Source organism: Eumetopias jubatus, unplaced genomic scaffold (assembly GCF_037043125.1).
Source record: "Eumetopias jubatus isolate StellerSeaLion01/CBP00866 unplaced genomic scaffold, mEumJub1_p1.0 scaffold_5, whole genome shotgun sequence".
NCBI lineage: Eukaryota > Metazoa > Chordata > Mammalia > Carnivora > Otariidae > Eumetopias > Eumetopias jubatus.
Genome location: NW_028274811.1, coordinates 96,642,293 through 96,662,738, shown reverse-complemented (window position 1 = coordinate 96,662,738; position 20,446 = coordinate 96,642,293). Strand labels below are relative to the sequence as shown.

Here is a 20,446-nt window from a genome sequence, read left to right as displayed (position 1 = left end):
CTGAGAATTAGGTTTGAAAAGCACTTGCTTTGATCCATAATAAAATATTAACAGTAAAGCGAACTCCCTCCCCATCTCCAGCACACACACAAAGATTGGAAACAAATGACAAATGCTAACATTTATGCATTGGAGTGGTTCAAATATGGATATTTGTTACCGCATTCTTTATACTTTTCTTAATTTTTGTAATGTCTCTCTCTTTAAGAAAAGTGAATTCGTGACAAGCTTGAATCTATTGTGAGTAAAAGAAACATTAGGAGGCTATGGATGGTGACTATAATCTTATATCACTCGCAAGATTCAATTTGTTTATATACTTTGTTTTCTTTGTACCGTTTTGAGAAAAATCACAATGAATATATATACGTAGTTGTAAATCACAACAGTATTTTCTTTAATCATTTCCCTTACGGGCTCTGACTACTCTTCAATTAAATTGATCCACAAGCTTGAAAGAAAAGCAAGAGGAAATAATTGTTTCAAGGCTAAGTCACTTACGATATCTAACAACTACTTCCATCCCTTGCCTTAAATACAGAAATAGACAGGTTGGCACCCTAAACTGAAAGTTAGCTTTGAAACCTCTGCACTAAAACACACACACACACACACACACACACACACACACACACACACACACACACACATATACATATACCTATAATATATATATATGTATATATATATATAAAACCTTTGTGGGACATGTTACATGTCCATTTGAAATTGCACTCCTGGTTTCACATTCTGGCACAAACTTGTATTTCTGCTCTACATGGCATTTGGTGGAACAGAATCCACCAGTGCATTTCTTATACAACTTTATCTGAGCAAACACACGCCAGTGTGCATTCAAAGAAAGCCGCTTGCAGATCGATAAGCTTCCTAATAAATGAGAGTTACAGAAGTTCAAGTCTACGTTCAGAGATATTAAGAAAAGCTTTATTCCAACATCTTCACAAAAATTAATGGCTTTTAAAATATTAATTGAAGCCCCTTTCAGGTTAAGGATGTTTCGTACAGAAGCAAAAGTTGTTATAAGACAAAAATATTCATTAATCATCTGATTACTTATGAAAATGTTCTCCACTCAGAGCTCCCTCCCCGTGTAACAGTAGTTATGGTTGTAATAGTCAGCATTAGCTGGGAGCTCAACGTGCCTGGGACTGTTTCCCATGAATTATTTTATCCTCACAACAACCCAGTGAGGTAGGCACTGTGAGGAGCAGTCCCATTTTACACATGAAAGAATAGAGAGCCTCAAAGCTGGTATGTCCGGGCTGAGCAGTCAGACCCCTTTTGTTCTCGTCTCTGGTAGGCGCTTTTTTCCAGGAGCAGCCTGCACAAAGTACGATGTAAACACCATCACTGATGGACTACAGTTAAAACTCATGCACAAACAGAAATTTTATTAAGTCAGTGACAGTGGTGCCAGAGATCTGCCTTAAAGTGCCGGGGGGAACGCCTTGGCAAACACGGGTCTGGCTGAGGTAATGCAGCTAAATGTGCAGCAGCAAGAAGTAACCAGGTGACAAAATTGGCGCTTCCAGGAGGGCGATTATAATAACATCAAGAGAGGTCCTAGGACATTTGACAGAGACAGCCAGTGTATTTACAGAAATATCCCTTTTGGTGGTGTTACACCAGTCAAGCTCAAGTGATGCTGCATTGTTCTCGAGTATTCCGTCGATTTGGAGATGCACATAATGCTCATCTTTGACATCTCTGAGACCAGGATGTGTTTTGCAATCGATGCAGCTGAGAGACAATGAAATGTTTACCATCACATTTTTTTTGTAGGGATGAAAACTAAATGTGCATTCACTGGGTGTTATGCACAAACAATGAATCATGGAACACTACATCAAAAGCTAATGATGTAATGTACAGTGATTAACATAACAATAAAAAATTAAAAAAATAAAAACAAATGGGGAAAAGGGAAAAAAAACTAAATGTGCATTCGAACAATCAGAGTTTGGTTTGTAATATAACCTGAATTTTCCTAAGTCTGAGATTAAAATAATTTGTTCATAATTAGAGCTTCATTCTTCAAGATAAAGTCCTAATCATGTTCCCATTTGTTAAGGGCATTCATTTTAAGTGGCCTTTTATTAATTCCAAACATCCTCAGATAATAGATCTTATTGTATATATCAAGTCAGTGTGGGGATTTAAATATAATTTTCAGAATATGTAAATACACAGATAAAAATAAAGCTTAAATAAACATTCTGCAGAATGCCAATGCTGTTGTTTCCAATACAGACAAGCATGCACAGAAAAGTACGGACTAGTCCAGGCTGTCTGGTCTTGAATTTCAACCCCTAGTACTTCGAAGCGGTGTGGCCTTGGACAAGTCACTCAGCCTCTCTCTGCCTCCATTACCTCATCTATAAAATGGAGACAGTAATACTACACGTTCATAGCATTGCTGTGAGATTTTTTTTTTAATATTTTATTTATTTGAGAGAGAGAATGAGATAGAGCATGAGAGGAGGGAGGGTCAGAGGGAGAAGCAGACTCTCTGCTCAGCAGGGAGCCCGATGCGGGACTCGATCCCGGGACTCCAGGATCATGACCTGAGCCGAAGGCAGTCGCTTAACCAACTGAGCCACCCAGGCACCCTGCTGTGGGATTTAAATGAGGTAATCTTTATAATGCACTTGGAACTATGCCGGCACATAGAAATAAAAGAAAAAAGAAAGAAAGAAATGATAGAAGCTACTATTACCATGTTTTTCAAAGCATCTATATAACACAAGCCCCCAAACAAGCAACACAAAACAAATTTCAATTTTTTAAAATGATAACCTTTATTTGTGTTTTCTCATTATAAAAGCAATATATGATGATGCTAGGAAACCTAGAAAACAACATTTTTTTTAGTATATTTTCCAGTTTTCTGTTCACATATAGCAATCGTTTTTACCAATATAGGAGTATACCACACATGCAGTTTTTACCCTGATTCTTTGCCTAAAGATAGGTAGGGAACATCTTGCTAAATCTGAATATTCTTCCACAAACTCACAAATAGTCCATTCTAAAGATTAAAAATTTTTGGAACCAATCTCCCTTTTTCAGCATTATAATCCTACTACAGTAAACATCTTTACAGGTTTATGTTCATGTATTTTTTTAATAATTTCCTTATGATGAATTCTTAAGAGTGGAATGGCTAGCACAGAGGATTTACAATATGTCAAGCTTTAATAACAATACTCATAGGCGTAAGAATAGCTGACATTGATTGCTTAGCGTGATGAGCCTGGCCTGACTCCTAATGGCCCTCAGAGGTGGGTGCCTTTACTATCTCTGGCTTAGGGATTGGAGAGTGGAGATTCCAAGAGCTGAAGTAACTTGCCCAAGGTCACACTGCTGCCTGGGAAAAGATTGAGACCACGCCCCGAGAGAAGCTGCCCGGTGCCTGCGATTCTGTTCCTCTTCGGTGCTTGGGAAGCCATTTTGTGACTGGACACATTCCCAATTCTCTCCCTCTCTTTGGGGATTTGATTCTTTTCACAACCAGCCCACATAAGACCCTCCTATTGATCTTGGGAGGGCAAGGAGCCCAATGTGACATTTTTGATAAGCCATTGGCTAAAGACCATTAGATGGGAATGTGCAGTAAATAAGAACTCACATCAGCAAGGCACTGAGAAGTAAAACCTCGATTTTCCTGGCCTTGTGAGAGAGGTTTTACACCTCTTGGAATAGCCTTGAGGTGTTCATCAGTTTCACTGAACTTGACGTCCACACTGTGGCTCACTTGGTCTTCAGAGCAATACCTTCCGCCCTTCTCGAGGGCTGGATCAAAAGGCAGCCTGACAAGGGCATGAGCTTGTGGGAAGACGAAGTATGAAATCCATCCATGCGTTCAGCAAATGTTCATTGAATGTCTATAGTGGAGATACAGAGATGAAAGGCATTGGCCCTACTTTAAGGAGATGGGGACCTGATAAGTTAAGTGACAATGGCAGCATGATGTAGGGAGGGCCGTGAGATGCAGAACCAGACACAAGATAAGAACTGACTCTCTGGAATTGGCCTGCTCTGGGTTTGAATCTTATCTCTGCTATGTAGTAGCTGAATGTTTATGGCCAAGTCTCTCTAGATTCAGTTTCACCATCTGTGAGATGAGGACTGTACCTCATCAGGTTGTTGTGAGTATAAATGAGATAATGCCTAGCAAATTGTAAGCACCCTGTGGAGATCCGTCAGTCAATCAATCTGACTGATCTACAACCCTTACAGCTCACTCACAGGTAACTTAGCAACCATTGGTCTCTACAGGGAGAATGGTAAGGTGTCTGGCAGAAACCAGCACAGGTGCACAAACTGAGGTTTAGCTGGTCCTCCTCAAGCCCCTAATCCAGATTGCAAAGATCAGGGTCTTCCAACTTGGTCAAGTGATTCCTGTCCCCCTCTCAATTGTGTAAATATGTGAGGTGGCAGGGAATTTGGAATACCTCTCCTGGGGCACAATGCACTCTGCATCCAGCCATATCCAGTCCAAGCACAGCTCTTCGTGGGATGGGAGAGGGTAGACAGCATGCCTCCTGCTAGCACTCCTCTCTTATATGTTTCCTGAACCAATGCCATATATAATTTACAGAGTTTGTGCTTGCCCCTTGTATGATAAACTGATTACATGTTAGCTATGATGATTATTAAGGAGTTGGGTACAGGAGGTTTACGAGCATAAAAAATAGGCCACAAGATGTAACCTGTCTGGGATTTTAGGAGAGCTTCCTAGAGGAGATGCTAAACAAGCAGCGTCTTGGAAGGCAAGTTATGCAGATAAAGGAAGAAGCAAGAGAAGGGAAGATCTTTCCAAGCAGAGGACAGTGAAGATACCCCTTGTTCTGTGCACTGTGTTGAAGCTTCCCATGACGATTGTCCTCTTTTTAGAAGCTGTGCTTTTCTTTAGCCATCGCTCACCAACGAGGATATAGCTTTTCCTCTCAGCACTGGATCTTACAAGACCAGGAGCCACCGAGGAGGACAGCCCGCTCTGGAGGTTTCGAGGCTGTGGCCCTGTGTGGAGTTGTTGCCATGTACACAGCCCAGCTAGGAATGCATGTTAAATCAAAGGAAAAAGTGGCCCCATACCACGAAGCTCTGAGTCACCCTTGTGAGAGGGAATAGGTACTGAGGGAAGGTCTTGAGAATAGGAGATCAGGACTTAGAATTTTCAACTATTTTGCCCTGTTCTCAAAAATTTCATATGAAAGGGTTAACAATCTCCCAGGGAGATTCTGTCTTCAGGTAGAGTCATCATTCTGCCAAAGGCAGGCCATAATGTTGGATTCCACCAACATTAGCTGAGCACCTACTATGTGCTGTGTGTCAAGGGGCTGCAACAATGGACAAGGCAGAGCTGATCCTGCCCTTGTGGGGCTAGTGGGCAGTGGCATTAAGACCCCTCCAAGAACTCCCAGGAAGGGCCAGCCACCAGGGAGTGCGTTGTCCTTGCCTTGCCCTGGCCTCATTGTTTAGGGATTTTCCCTGTTTGCCTGGGGAACCCACTCTGGAAGAGCTGCATGGGAGGCCAGCTGAGATGCTCACCACATTACTCTTTAGTAGTGGTAATTAGTCCATTTCTATTCATTTTTCATCCCTCCTTTTTCACCCCCCAATACCAGAGACATTCAAAACATACTCCTGAAAACCACCATTTTAGGCTTGATGCGTGGGGGAGAGGGGAATTGGCAGAACCCATAATCTGCTTATCTTCAACTGGCAAACCACCAAAGCCACTGCCAAGTCAAGAAGGCCTTCATAGGAGCCAAGCATGGTAAATGCACCAAGAGAGAAGTTCTGCTTCTTATTACAAAGAAGGCTGTGGTCTCAAATTTTATAACTGTTTGTCAGAGCACTTAGCCTCTGCAAATCTTCTACTGGCCTCCCATCATGCTAAAAGGAAAATCTGAAGTTGTTCTGGAATGTTCCACCCTGTGAGTGCAAAGACTGTTGGGTTGCCTGCTGGGTCTCCAGCGCTCATAGCAGTGCTTGTCCATAGTAGGTGCTCTGTAAATGTCTGATGGCACATCAGTCACCGTCCCTCTGCACGCTGGCCAACCAGCCATCTCCTCCTCACTCCCTCCACTCCACTGCCCTGGCCCTCCTGCTCCCCCCGGTCACGCCAAACTCACTGTCTCAGAGCATTTGCATTGACTGTTCTCTCTCTCTGGAATGTTCCTCCCCCAGGTAATCACATGGCTCCTTCCTTCCTTTTGTCAGGCCTCTGCCAAATACCATGTCCTCAGCCCTTTCCCAACAAGGGGGTCTAAAACTGGATACTCCTTTACACTTTATCACAGACCCTGCTTTCTTTGCCTCACATCAATTTAGGTGTAATTTACAAGCCACTCAGTGCCTACATTTTTAAGTGTACAGTTTGATTCTTCAAATGTGAAAACTGAGTAAGCACCACCACAGTCATGATCTAGAACACTGCCACCGCTCAGGGCTCCCTGTGCCCCGTGCCTGCCTCTTCCCAGCCCACCACTGATCTGCTCTCTGTCTCTAGAGATGAAATTTGTCTTCTCTACAGTTTCATAAACAGGGAACCCAAAGCTCTTTTGTTTCTGGCCTTTCACTCAGTCTAACGTCTGTGAGATTCACCCACGTTGTTGTGGTATCAGTGGTTCATTCACTTTATTGCTGAGTAGATTTCCAATTGTATGGATAGACTGTTAATTTGTTTGTCCATTCACTTGTTGATAGGCATTTGGGTTGTCTTTGATTTGCTTTCTGTTTTGTTCAAAGCTCTCATCACTCCCTGGCATTCTATTCCCCCATGGCAATGTCAAGCCCTGGAGAGCTGGAACCTTGACTGCAGGACTCACTGCTGGAGCCCCAGTGCCCAGAGCAGAGCCAGGCACATAGTCGGTGCTCAGTATCTGTTGAATGCACCAACACTATTACATTCATTTCCCTTTGTAACATAAGGCCTGGGCAAGGCACAGGTTTGTGAGCTATGCTTTAGATCTATCCCTTCTGTGAACCCCAATCTAGAGAACATTAGGCCTTCCAAGTGAAGTCAGATGTTAGCGGGGCTCCCTGCCCAACCACGCCTGGGCTAAGTGTGTGTGCGCCCTGTGAGCCTGCCTATGACTCTGAATTCCTGTGGCTTATTCTTCTTGCATCACTTGACTCTCACTTGCCTGCCCCGAGACATCCAAGAATGGTGCTTACTCTCTTTGCTAGTTTCCGTAAGAAATTTGGCCACCTCTCCCTTTGTTTTCTTTTCTCCTTGGATTTGGGAGTATGAGGAGGGAGTCACAGGAAGAGGCCATGCTGTGGCCTGGGGAGTCCCCAACACCTTGCTGTTCTACCCTCTGTTCCCTGTACCTCTCTCTAGCTCCCTCTGTTTCCTGTAACCAACCAAATTCTGCCTTTGTTCAGGAAAGTCCTGTCCACACCCACGTTCCTTGGTTTCTTACTTTCTACTCTAAATAGTTTGTTAAAGAGCTCTTTTCCCCAGTGAGATTAGTAAAATTGTTCCATCTCATTACACGTGGGCAGGTACCCACTAACCCATGGACACCCTAGTTTTTGTCTTAGCACAGCAGCTTCATGAGAGGTAAGAGATACTCTGGGCCAAAGACATGGGATTCAAAAAATAAGCTGTTTGTGTCAAATATGTTTCTGCTTATACTCCTATTTCTCCTGCTAGAAGCTCTGCAGTCTTCTTCGGAAGCCCCATTACATCATCAAATGTCTTCCTGCCCTTGACCCATAGCAGACTTTCTCCTTCCTGGGGAACAGGATAATAATGCCTCGCCCTCCCTCCAGACAAGCGAGGCTGGCCAACCCCGGGTACCGGCTGCCTGTAACGTAGCCTATAATGCAGTGGCTTAAGGGAATGCTCTCTGAAGGTGGTTCCCTGCATGTGGATCTCAGCTCCACCACTTACCAACTCCCGAGAGTTAAGTAACCTCCCCATGCCTCAGTTTCCGCATATGCAAAGTGGGGCCGATGAGTTCTATTCAGTAGGGCTGTTATAAGCATTCAATAAGGTAGTACATGTGAATCTCCTAGAACGGTGCCTGGCCTCATTAAACGTTCCCTTGTGGTGTCGTCTGAACAGTTAGCAGACAAAAATACTGGAAAACTGCAGAGTGTTGACTAAAATGTCCTAAAAACTTCCCTGCAGAGGTTACATGTTCTCAGTGGTCCTGTCACCAGAACCCCATTGTGTTGGTATAGACTTTACTCCAGTACCATTTCCCTTGAGCCTAAATGTTTTCATTCAGTCAGTCAAGACCTTTACTAAGCACCAACCATATGGCAGGCACTGGGGATCTGTGTTGAGTAAAACAGACAAGTCTCCCACTCTTCAGAGGTTTGTGTCCAAGAAGAACAAGATGGACTATCAAGCAAAAGATAACAAATTGTGGGTTTTTTTAAAGAGGGATGGGTCTTTGCTGAGGAGAGAAGCAAGCAGTGGTCGAGGCATTTGGATTGGGGATCAGGGACGCCCACTCTAAAGTCGCCATGCTTAGGCAGAGGCAGGACTGACAAGGAGCAGGCAGGTGTGGGATCAGAAGGAAGAGGAGACCAGGCAGAGAGAATACCTCGTGCCAGCACCCTGAGGCTGGGATGAGCTTGGCAGGTTCCAGAAACCGAGAAGAATAGGGTGGCTGGAATACAAGCACAGAGAAGTTTGGAGGTAGGCAAAGCGAGTTTTTAGGCCAGGGAGGGCCAAGAGCCAGCAAAGCCATCCCCATCTTTCCCGGCACCCTTTTCCATCTACTCCAGTGGGACATCTTCCTGTCCTCAGGTGCCCAGCCTGCTTCCAAGTCTGGCCCTAGCACCGCTGAGCTCTGCCTTCCTCCCCTTTCTCTGCTCAGCAGCATCTTTAGGACACTTACACAGCAGGCCAGCCACCAGATACACTGGCAGAGGCAGCCAGGTTCTTGGAAAACTTGAAGCGACCTCCCGTAGTTGTTAAAACTCGCACAAATCCAGCTTCAAGTCTGTGCTTGGCCACGAACTACCATCAACGGCATGGGTACGTTACTTTACTTCTGTCACAGCCATTACTCTCCCCTGAGAAATGGGGATGCAAGTTTTTAGGACATTTCTGGGAGGATGGAAAGAGATAACATATATCAGCACTTGCCCTCATGCCTGGCACATAGCAAGTGCCCAGAAACATAACAGACTCTTCATATTTTTGATGATTACTTTTCCCACTGCTGTGCAGGAGGACATGGGATGGAAGAATCAGGGATTTGACCCATGTAGCTGTGTTCTACCCCACTCCTTATTTTTCAGAACTGTGCTTGGGTCCTCTCTATCTTCCATCTGCTTGATCCCTACCTGTGGGGTCTTGCACAATGCATTGCTACAGTCCGCAGATCCAGGCGCCGTGTCCCATCCAGAATCTAGGGGCCCGTTCTCCTAGCTAGTGGATGAGCGGCCCCAGCAGCATGTGCTGCGGGGCCTAGCAGCATCTAGTTCAGTGACTCAGATGCTTTAAGTCGGAACTGAGCTGGCGTCCTGAACAAGGCAGGTGGGGCCACGCTAAGGGAAGCCAGCCCCCGCTGGAGAACAACCCTGCTGCTCTCATCCTTGCATGCCCCCCTTAGCACTCAGCCTCTTTGAAGCAGAGAAAAGAAAGTGTGCTGAGTTTTAATGAGGAATCAGCCTGGCGCATTTCGCCACGGGCCTGGCTGGAGGCAGAAGATGAACAGGCCCCTGTGAGTGACCCGCTGCTGCCAGTTGTCCCTGGATGTGACCAGAGACCCTGTGGTAATGTGGCTTCAAGTGGCCCTCACTCACACAATCCTACCGACTGCTGAGCCTGCCCTGCCTTCTGAGGTAGAATCAACATCTGACATTGGGAGGCCAGGGATGCTGCCAGCACAGGGGAAGGGAGCGGCAGGCCGTCCATGGGAAATGTCAACGTTTATTGCTTTTCCCGTCCACATCGACCCTCGGCAAGCAGACATTCCAAATGGCAGTAAAGTTCTTTCCCCCCTTCTCAGGGTCCTGGACCCAGTAATAACATCTTCCTGAAGGGCGATGAGTCTGTCTTTAACCTTGCCCTCTTTGGCAGGTGTGTATCAGTGTGGCTTCCAGAAGCATCTCCTGGCGGCATACTCCCTGCCTGTGAATGCTGTCCCTTCTGGGAGAGTGACAGGCCCTGCTCGATGGTCCAGGCTCCTTTGCTCTCTCCTGCAGCTCTTCCTGAAAACCCACTAAGTTATCTTAATTACCATTCCTCCTTGGTCTCTGCCAAGACGCGGGGTAGATTTATAATTGGATCAGTCAAATATTTGCTGTGGTTTATTTTTTTGCCTCTCAAGTGCTCGTAAAAGTTGCATTTTCCTGCCACTTTTGGTATGACTGATGACTCAAAGGCACAGTCCTCTCACTGCATGCCAACACAGGTTATTTTTCAAAGGCCAAGGGAAAAAAGAGAGAACTGGGGGTGGGGGGGTGTTTATTTTGGGTTCTTGCGCTATCACCTTCTGGGTGGCTTTATTGCCGAGTCAAGAGAGACAAGCTGCCTTGGGAGACAGACTTCCTCCCGCAGCCAGCCCATGCACACATCCATCCCCTACTGGGATTTGGTCATGTGCCTCCTAATCTCTTCCAAGGCTCTGGCAGATCTCTTAGATAGAATGTGCAACCTCTCAGTCATCCAAGTGCAGCATGATCTCCTGAGCATCCCTGTATCCAGGATTGATCATGATGGGGTCTTGGAACAGAGGAGACAGATGTCCCTGGTACTAAGCCTGAGTTATCAATCCCCAGTGCTGGGACATGAAAAAGAAACTCTGGCCAGGGCCTGTGCCATTGGAAAATGGCCTCCTTCTAGTGTCAGCCAGGCTGCCAAGCAAGCTGGCCAGACTGCAGTCTAGGAATCCGAGAGAGCAGAGGCTCTCCTGGACCAGATGGGCCCCCCTGCAAACCGGCTTCTTACTGAGCTCCTGCACTCCCCACCCCCCACCAGAAGGCCATCTCTGCATTTGGCTGGGTTGATCCACCTTGTGTTTCTAGCCTCCAACCCTTCTCAAAGTTACAGCAGCCGTAAATGATGCTCTGTGATGCTGCTTATTACCTGTCCGTCTGTGAGTTGGGGAACTATATATTCCAGACTGGAGCACTTTCTGGAGCGAAAGGAGGAACACGAGGTGTCAACTAGGACACCCCTGGGCAAACAGGGGTAAACACACACCCCACACATAATAGGTTGGGGCTTGACTCCATGGCAAGTATGCTGGAACCTACCATGCTCTTAGGGACTGAACTGGAAAAAAAAGAGAAGCATGATGTCAAGAAATATCTGAAGGCTGTGCTAAAGTGACAAGGAAGGCTCAACATTTCAGCAGCTTCGTTTAATAAGTGTTCATTGCTCACTCGTGTCATAATTTCTGCCTTCCTCCAAGGGCTCATGCTAGGATCCAGTCCATATCTGTCTTGTCGCTCTACCGTCATGGGCTTTAAGGCTGCTTGGCACCCTCCAGGGGCAGAGAGGGATGGAGAGAGAGCAGTAGGAGGTTGCACAGGATATTTTATGGCAGGGTCTAGAAGTGGAGCTCATCCCACAGCTTATGTTCTGCTGACTGGACACCACCACATGCTCCCACCTGGCACAAGGAGCTTGGAAAAGAGTGAGACCCTGATATGGACAAGGATCAGCCATCACTACCACAGTGAACACTAAGAAACTGTATCAAAGTGGGAAGGGAAGACAAAAGAAGGAACAGTCCAAGGGACGAAAGCAGGCATTGTACAGCATCCCACTGAGGACCAGAAAGATGATGTCATCATGGTCTGATAAAGTCACCTCTCAAATCTTGAGAGGGAATATGGGAATGTGCAAACGCCACAACGTCCCATCATATGCATATTCTGCACCGGGTGCTGCCTGATTCAGCCTCCCAGACTGGAATGCTACCCCTTCCTCTTTCATGCAAGAAAGCACATTAAGGAGTGCAAGTGATTATTATTAAAGACAAAACCTGGAACATATTCCAACTTTGTTTCTTTTCAGTGGAATTCATTTACAAATTTAGTATTTTATTCATTTGATATTTAATATTTACTGACCAGACTCTGCTTGAGATAAATGAGGGATAGCAGTGAATTACGACAATGATAGCTGACACCTTGAGGGCTTGTTTATCACACACAAAGTACGATTCTAAGCACTTTACATGAATTGATTCACTCAATCCTTACAACAGTGTTTTGACAGAGATGTGATTATTGTCCCCATTTTAAAGATAAGGAGACTGAGGCACAGAGAACTTAAATAGCTTTTGCGAGTGTGGCAAGAATTAAGTGGCAGTGCTAGGATTCCACTCTGAAGTCTTTTTTTCTCCAAAATTTTAATTTATTTGACAGAGCACGTGCATGCACAAGCAGGGGAAAGGTCAGAGGCAGAGGGAGAAGCAGACTCCCTACTCAGCGGGGAGCCCGATGCGGGGCTCGATTCCAGGACCCTGGGATCATGACCTCAGCCGAAGGCAGATGCTTAACGCCTGAGCCACCCAGGCGCCCCAGGTCTGAAGTCCTCTTAACCACTCTGCCATGTGGGCAAAACCCCTGCCGTCCTGGAGTTTACATTCTTCTGAGTAGACTGACAATAAACATATAAACAGATTATATCAGTGTAGAGAGTGACAAGTGCTTTGAGAAAAGCAAAGCACAGTAAAGTGTACAGGATTGAGGCACACTGGGCACTATTGTTTCATACCTGCATGTCCCCATGCCCTGTTTGACAGCCCCTGGCTTACAGAGTCTTTCTTTAATGAAAACTGCCCTCCATGCCGCTTTGGAGTGACTTGGAAGAACCAGCCAAAATAGATGTCTTCTCTCTCCTCTGACAATTCCTTTGCCCAGAGCCATTGATTGGTTGAACAGCGAGCAATGCTGCTGGTCCTAAGTCATTTCTGCTCTTGCCCAGCCGGCCGGCCAGGTCAGCGAGAGATGACTGATGTCCACATTAATAATGAGCAACGGCCCCACACAAGTAATCACCTTCCCCAAACTTGTCCTCATGGGGGTGATTTTCTGGACCCCAAATGAAGTATATTCTTCTCACCTCAGCACCAAGGGAGTTACACTCATTCCTCTGGCTGACAGCAATTTGTAGACATGGGTCTGGGTAGTTGGACATTTACAAGGTTGCTAAGAAACAAACACTTTGGTTACAAAGGTCTCCAAAAGCAGCACTGATTTGTTGTATCACTTCGTATCATTTATTTTATCCCATAAAGACAGCCGTGACCAATGGGATATGGGGTAGAGGAAAGCTAAATAACAAATACTCGTTTTCTGAGAGATGGGGAAATTTCCACTTCCTAAGCAACCACCAACCCCCCCCCCCCCCGCCCCGCAGATGGAAAAACTGGAACCATGTGCTTCTCTTCTCTGATCGTTACAATTTGCAAATAAGTAACTCACAGTCTCGAGGTACTTAGTAACATGGTTATTCCCTTCCATGCACTGCCCTAAGCATTATGTCATGTCATCCTTATAACATCTCCGAAAGTCGAGTATTATTATTCCCTAGTATGCAAACCAGGAAGAGGCTAAAAGTCGATTGACCCAACTTCAAACAATAGCAAGTAGCAGTCAGAATTCAAACCCAGCATTGTCCGATGGTAAAGCCTTTGCACTTCGGATTACAGACTCTTTGTTTTCAATGATCACGTTTCAGATGGGAAAACCTGGCAGTTCTGATGATGGGGAAGTCACATTAATAGATTCCTGGAGTTTAATTCTATGAAGTTCATGAAAGAGGTTATAGTCAATGTCTGTAACCTATAAAATCCCTTTTTATGGAAGGAAAGTGGTGAGAGAGAGAGCTTAATCCCACAGTAGTGGTTTTTATCTGCTGAAGACCTGCACTTTGAATGTTCTCTGGAATTCACAGTGCAACTGACTTTTCTTTGCAGTGATTTTGAGAGAGTTCATAAGATTAGCCCATTTCTACAGGTGTCTTATGGATTTCTTGTCGACAAGTAAGAGACATTGGTGTCCTCTTCCTTTTCCTTCATCCTCTCTGTCCAGCCCATGGTCAAGCGGTGTCCCTTCTTTCTTAAAAATATTCCTCCAAAGTTGTCTCCTCTCCTCATTGACTGTCCTGATCAAGACCCCTGTCACATCATACCTGGGCTTCTACAATCACTGCCCAACTGGTCTTCCTGGTTCTTTTCATTCTCCCCTCTGCCATATCCTGCCTGCAAATGCATTCCTCAAACCAGTCCTTTTATTGCATCAGTCACAGCTCAGGGATCGTCGGTGGTTCCTACTTGCCCACCAGAGGATTTCGCCATTCTCTAGGACAGAGCTCTCTTGGGTCACACTGGCTCCCTCCATTCCCCTCATCTTGGTAGCCTTCGTTGGCCACTCTGTCTCTCACTGATCACTTCTAATTAGGAGCCCAACTTCCACTGAAACAGAACTTCATACTTAATTGCTGGTTTATCTGAGAGAGCTAGGTCTAAGTTTTTGCTTGGCCACTTATTTGTTGTGTGACTCTTGACAAGTTGTTTGGCTTCTCCGAGCCTCAGTTTTCTTACCTGTAACATGAGATACAAAGAGTACTTATCTTTAGAGTTTTTGCAAGAGTAGAATGAAATGATGATGGTGGTGATGATAGCTAGCTAACGTGTATTTTGTGTTTTCTCTGTGCCAGGCACTGTTCTAAATATTATCTTATTCCTCACAACAACATGTAACATAGGTACTATTGTTTTCTGTTTTGCAAATGGGGAAAGTGAAGTACAGATAGGTAAAGTAGTAAGTGACAGATTCCCTCCCAGGTAGTCTGGCTGCACAGATCTCATTCTTTTTTTTTTTTTTTAATTAAAGTATAGTTGACATAATATGTTACATTAGTTTCAGGTGTACAACATAGTGAACACAACCCTCATTCTTAACTAATCTGCTATTCCACCTTCCCCTGGTAAATGATCAGTAAATGATAGCTGGTAATATGGGTCTATAACTCCTTATCTGAAACTCTTGCCAAGCCAGATGATTTTTGGAATCCAGAATTTTGGGAATCACAACAAAGTTATACTTGGCATATACGAGGTATTATATAACACCCCGGTGGAGACTGGAACAATAATCATCCTCCCTCCCTCCGTCTCTCTCTCTCTCTGTCTCTCACACAAGAAAAAACATAAAAGTTTTGGCTTTAAAGCCTTTTGGATTTCAAATAGCAGAAAAGGGATTGTGCCTATAGTAAGAAAACTATTAGCCGTAATTATAAGCATAATAAATGGTGACTTAATGTTACAACTTTTGTGACTCTTCTTTTTTACTGGATGAGCTCATAGTAAAATGTGCTCAAAAGTATTTTTCAGCTAACTAATGGGGTGGGAGGGGAAGGTGCTAGTCATGGGACCAGGTCTATAACCTCTTTCACACATGGAGTTCTCTCTCTTCTTTCCCTAGTATGACTTCATGGAGCGTCTGGATGGGAAGGAGAAGTGGAGTGTGGTTGAGTCACCCAGGGAACGCCGGAGCATACAGACCCTGGTTCAGAATGAAGCCGTGTTTGTTCAGTACCTGGACGTGGGCCTGTGGCACCTGGCCTTCTACAATGATGGCAAAGACAAAGAGATGGTTTCCTTCAACACTGTTGTCTTAGGTAGGTAAGGTCTCCGAGGTGATATGCCACCAAGGGAAGAATGGAAACGTTCTAGGTTTCTCCATAGAAGACACAGCTTCCAACGTAGTTTCTACTGAAACCAGACCAGAATCCTTTATTTAGGCCTCATGGTATTTTCCACCTAAAACTAGCCCCAATTAAAATAGGAAGACTGCTTACAGGATCCAGTCATGATAAAGAGCTTGGGTCAGACAGGCTGACTCAAGTCCTGGCCACAAAACTATGCAAATCACCGGACTTCTGTAGGCTTCAGGTTCCTCACAGTAAAATAGAACTAACTAGTACCCACTGTATAGGGCTATTGTAAGAATTAAATAACATAACAGTACATAAATCTAAATATGCAGTAGAGCCAATAAATACAGACCATTCACATCAGCTCCCAGAATTTCTCTTAAAAACCCAGGAAAGTTTAAAATCAAAAGTATGTATGTATGTATGTATGTATGTATAAATCAATCAATCAATCAATCAATCAAGAAAAGGATATAGACATAGGGAAAATAAAATCATATCTTTGTTCCCAAGTAGGTAAATCTCAAAATGCTTTAATTAGTATATGTGCTGCCGAAGCGAGCACTCAGAATCCTTTAATTAAACACTTGTCATTTTTGGCATGTTTTAGCCCTGTTTTTTATTAGCTATCAAAGGAGAAGCTATGGTTTTATTCAAAATTTCCTCTTATATTTGCATATAAACCCCCGAAAGGGCCATTAGTTTGAGAGGATTTTGTGAAGTTTTCTAAAGCAAACCTTAAGAATGTTAACAATCACATAAGCTACAGATACTTTCATTAAATTTATGTTGTCATTAGGTCTTTATCCTGACCAAGGATAACAGATCCTAGGTGGAATGTCCGTGAGTTGGGGCAGAGTGTTAGAAGCATTTCACAGAGGAATCTACTGAGGCTCAGAAAACTCAGTTCCTCCAGGTCCCAGGATGAAGGCATGGTAGAAATGGATCAGCTCTGGGCCTTCGTGCATGTCATCCGCACAGTGTTGAGTTGTGGATCTCGAGGTTCACCATAGGAGTGGTGTTGTGAGGAGAGACCTGGTGAGAGAGGATCAAATCCCAGCTCTTCTGGCCCACATCCTAACTGGGAAAGTCACTTACCTCCTGGAGCCTCAGTTTCCTTTGTGAAAAGGACCATGTCCCTGACAGGAAGGATGACGTGACTTTACATACAGATCATGTCTGCAGTGGAGCTGGTCGTCACAAAACAAGAGCAGATGGTTGTTTAGGAGCACATCTTGGACACCTGTTTTTCTATTGACCGCATTCTCAGAACTTCTTGACTGGCCTCATGGATTTCTCTGAGGGGTTCCTTGATTCTTGAAAGATCTAGGGAAGCCAATCTAAAATTCAGGGGGCAGATTTTATCAGTGGCCACAACTTCCAAATGGTATAAAATCAGGATTTGGTATTGACCGTAGCATTAAAGTTAAACCTTATTCCCTCTGCTAAGGAAAACTTGGTCCTATCAGGACTAGCCAAATGCTCTAAGGCAGGGGTTGGTACACTGTAGCCCATGGGCTAGGTCTGGCCCTCTGGCTGTTTTTATAAATAAAGTTTTTCTGGGGCACAGCCATGTTCTTCTGTCGACATATCATCTATGGCAGCTGAAACAACAGAGCTGAGTCGTTGCAACAGAGACAGCTTGGCCGACAAAACCTAAATATTTACTTTCTGTCCCTTTACAGAAAAAAGTTTCCCAACCCCTGCTCTAAACTAATGTCATAAACTTTGTATCATGGAAGCCACTGGAAAACATCTTCCACGGGTAGAGAAAATTCCCAGAATCAGATTATGTACCCATGGGGGAAAGAAAGCAAAAGGGATTAAAAACCAGCTCACAAAAGGAAAAAAAGAAGTTTGAGATGTTGAGATTAAAAGCAGTCTTTAGTTTAAGAACATGATGAGAAATGACATCCTTTTTGTCACCTCGTATTTAAGCTGAACATGCTCAGCACATACATAAGAGCATATGTCATAATCAGCAGCTGGCTTAGTTGGAGTCTACAGGGACTCGGTGAAATGGTTAATAACACAAACAATAACCACACACATTTATGGAGCACGGACAATGGGCCAGCCTCTGGATTAGGCCCTCTGTGGGGAATAGGCCGGCAAACCCATAGAGTAGTTATCATGAAATAAGTACTCCCAAAATTCTATTTTCTAGTTGAGAAGGCAAGACTGAGAGAAGTTAAACAACTTGCCCAAGGTCACACACCGTAATCGGGGGGTGGAGTCAGCATCCAAACTCTCCGGAGAACTGTGCTCTTAACCACTGGATTGCTTTGGATTCCGGCCAAATAAATGCCTTTTCCCCAGCACAGCAAGTTTTCTGGGGACCAGATTATCTAATAATGGCTTCTGCCCTCCATCTCCTTTATCCACATAGACACAGATGTTGTGGTAGTGAGATGCCCTTCCCCCAGGCCATTACCCTCGTTCACTTGTCAGAGATGGGAATAGCAATTCTCCCCAGAGGATTTCTCTCGTCTGGACTGTAGCTCAAAGAGAAAGTCAAAGGTAATCGGCCTAATAATTGGGCAGACATCTTGATAGAGCAATGATAGTAATTGGCCTGAAACGCAGGGAAAAGAACAGTGTTTTATTTGGTTCAGAGGTTCTCCCACACATATCTATTATCAGAACGTTCTCCATCAAGAGCAGCCAGGAGCGCCGAAAGCCCCTGTGATAGGAAACAGAAGGAAAAATGTTAGACGGGTGTCAACCAGCGATCACACTAAATATACCTTTGACTCAGGGAAGTCTTTTGATGTGTTTTGGAGAGAAGCGGCCTGCTTTCAGAAATGAGTTTCATCTCAGGGGACAACAGAGGGGCATACTTGAAGCAACAGTGCAGATTTAGTGGAGGCTGCCCTCTGCCTGTGTAAAAACCCCATTTCCTGGGCTTCCTCTCAGCACCTGCCATTGTTTCCTCAAGAAAACCTAAACCAGGCTGACAGAAAGGAAAACTGATAATATTGCCACCGTGATATGTCTTCGAGGATTGCAGAAGGGGGACCGGAAGGGTGGGCCCCTTTTAGAGCTCAGCCAGACCACGTGATTGTTCTTTCTCTCAAAAACTGTAGAAATGCTGAGAGAATGCAATGAAAAATACTCTTCAGTTTTTGCTTATTTTTGATTCTCCTACCCTCCTGCATACACACGTGTGCACACATGTGCACACACACACACTCTCCGAAAACAGTTTACCAAGGGCCTGCTGTGTAACAAGCATTGAGAATACCTCAGCGAATGATGCAGATCTGGTCTATTCCCCGTGGAGCCTGATGGGGGAAGACAGACACATGAAAAGGCAACTGCGGGAATTACAGGAACGTAGAGAAAGGGGTCAAAACCCTTCTTAACTGAGGGAAGGTGGGGAAGGAAGATTCTCAGGAGCTAAATATTTTCTAAACTGACATTGAAGGATAAATACCTCAACTGAAGGGCAAGAGAGGCCTTCCAGCCCCACAAAGAGCCCGTGCAAAGAGCTCAGTCCTTTTCCATGAGATTCTGGTGGGCAAAGAGGTCCCTCAACCTCTGCTGCTTTATCTCGGAAAATGTTAGGTTTGGGAACAGGGAGCTTTGAGTTCAGAGATGTCAGTTTCCACCAAACCATCCCCAGACCTAGATGCTGGTCTAGAGAGAAGCAATCTCTACCTCACTGTAGGGGTGACTTCTTAAAATGTAAGTTGGCCAGTGCCGTTTCTATGTTTAAAACTATTTGTTCCCATTGGTCACAGAATGAATATATAGATATAGATATAGATATATGTATATATATATATATAAGCCTGTATTGTCCATGACAGTGAAAATTCTATGAGGTCAGAGACCTTGCCTGGACACACCTGGCATTCACCAATGCCTACTATGGTGCCTTGCATATAATAGGTTTCTAGTTAATAAAGTGAGCCATACATCAGGAACTGTGACAGCTCTGAGAGCTCACCCTAATTGTAACCTAACATGTTAGCCTGCTAAAATTTCATAGATATTATCAGAAAACATGAGACTCCTGGGTCAGAGACAAGGGCCTTTATTACTCAGAGCAATGCAATATCCAGATACTGGTAAATGTTCCAGTCCCCCAAGCCCCAGTTCCCACAGGGCGATATCAACAGGGTCAGCTAGTACCTGCACATGCAATAGATTGCATTACAGAAAAGAAATCCTGGATTTATTGCACCTGAGTCTTTCAGAATGGGCGGTGAGCCTGCTTGTTCTTTGCTCTAGAGGAAGATACTATCCTTATTACACTGGTGAGTAAGTAAACCTGTCCTTTGCTCTGGAGACAGACACCCTATCTGTCTTCCAAGGTCATTCACTATGCAGACAACCTTGGAAAGATAGTCCAGAACTAAGGCAGTCGGTGTCTCAGCTCATAAGACATTGAGGAACACGAATGGAAGATTGGAGACATGGAGAATTGTCTCCCAAAACCATGTGAAATTGCTGATTTTGGGTCTGCCCAAGCAACTGTTTGGTGATTCAACCTAAAGCTTCTTGAATGAATGAATGCACGATGAGTAGATGGAAATCGGTAGCCACTTGGATGTTTCTCAGCCCACCTGTAGAGCCAACCTCAAGGAATTTCAGTCTGAAATGTTAATTGATAAACATTAAAGAAATTGACCTGATGGAGTCTATGGTCTTCTATCTGACTTTAAAGAAGCAAATATACTCATTGAGTTCTCCTCAGAGTACCAGAAACCAACTACCCCTTGGTTCTGGAAGAAGAGAGCGGAGAAAGGAAACATTGTAGAAAGAAAGCAA

At 44.6% G+C, this 20,446-nt stretch overlaps 1 protein-coding gene across 6 annotated transcripts in view; it reads left to right on the top strand.

Annotated features, from left to right (window-relative positions):
- The window catches only part of TENM2 (teneurin transmembrane protein 2), a 924,727-nt gene that overhangs the window by 733,077 nt on the left and 171,204 nt on the right, over positions 1–20,446 (top strand). For all 6 annotated transcript variants that reach the window (XM_088023682.1, XM_028102726.2, XM_088023681.1 and 3 more), the window contains one exon: positions 15,439–15,634. In XM_088023682.1, the coding sequence (XP_087879808.1) occupies positions 15,439–15,634 (196 nt within the window). The remainder of the gene's footprint in view (positions 1–15,438; positions 15,635–20,446) is intronic.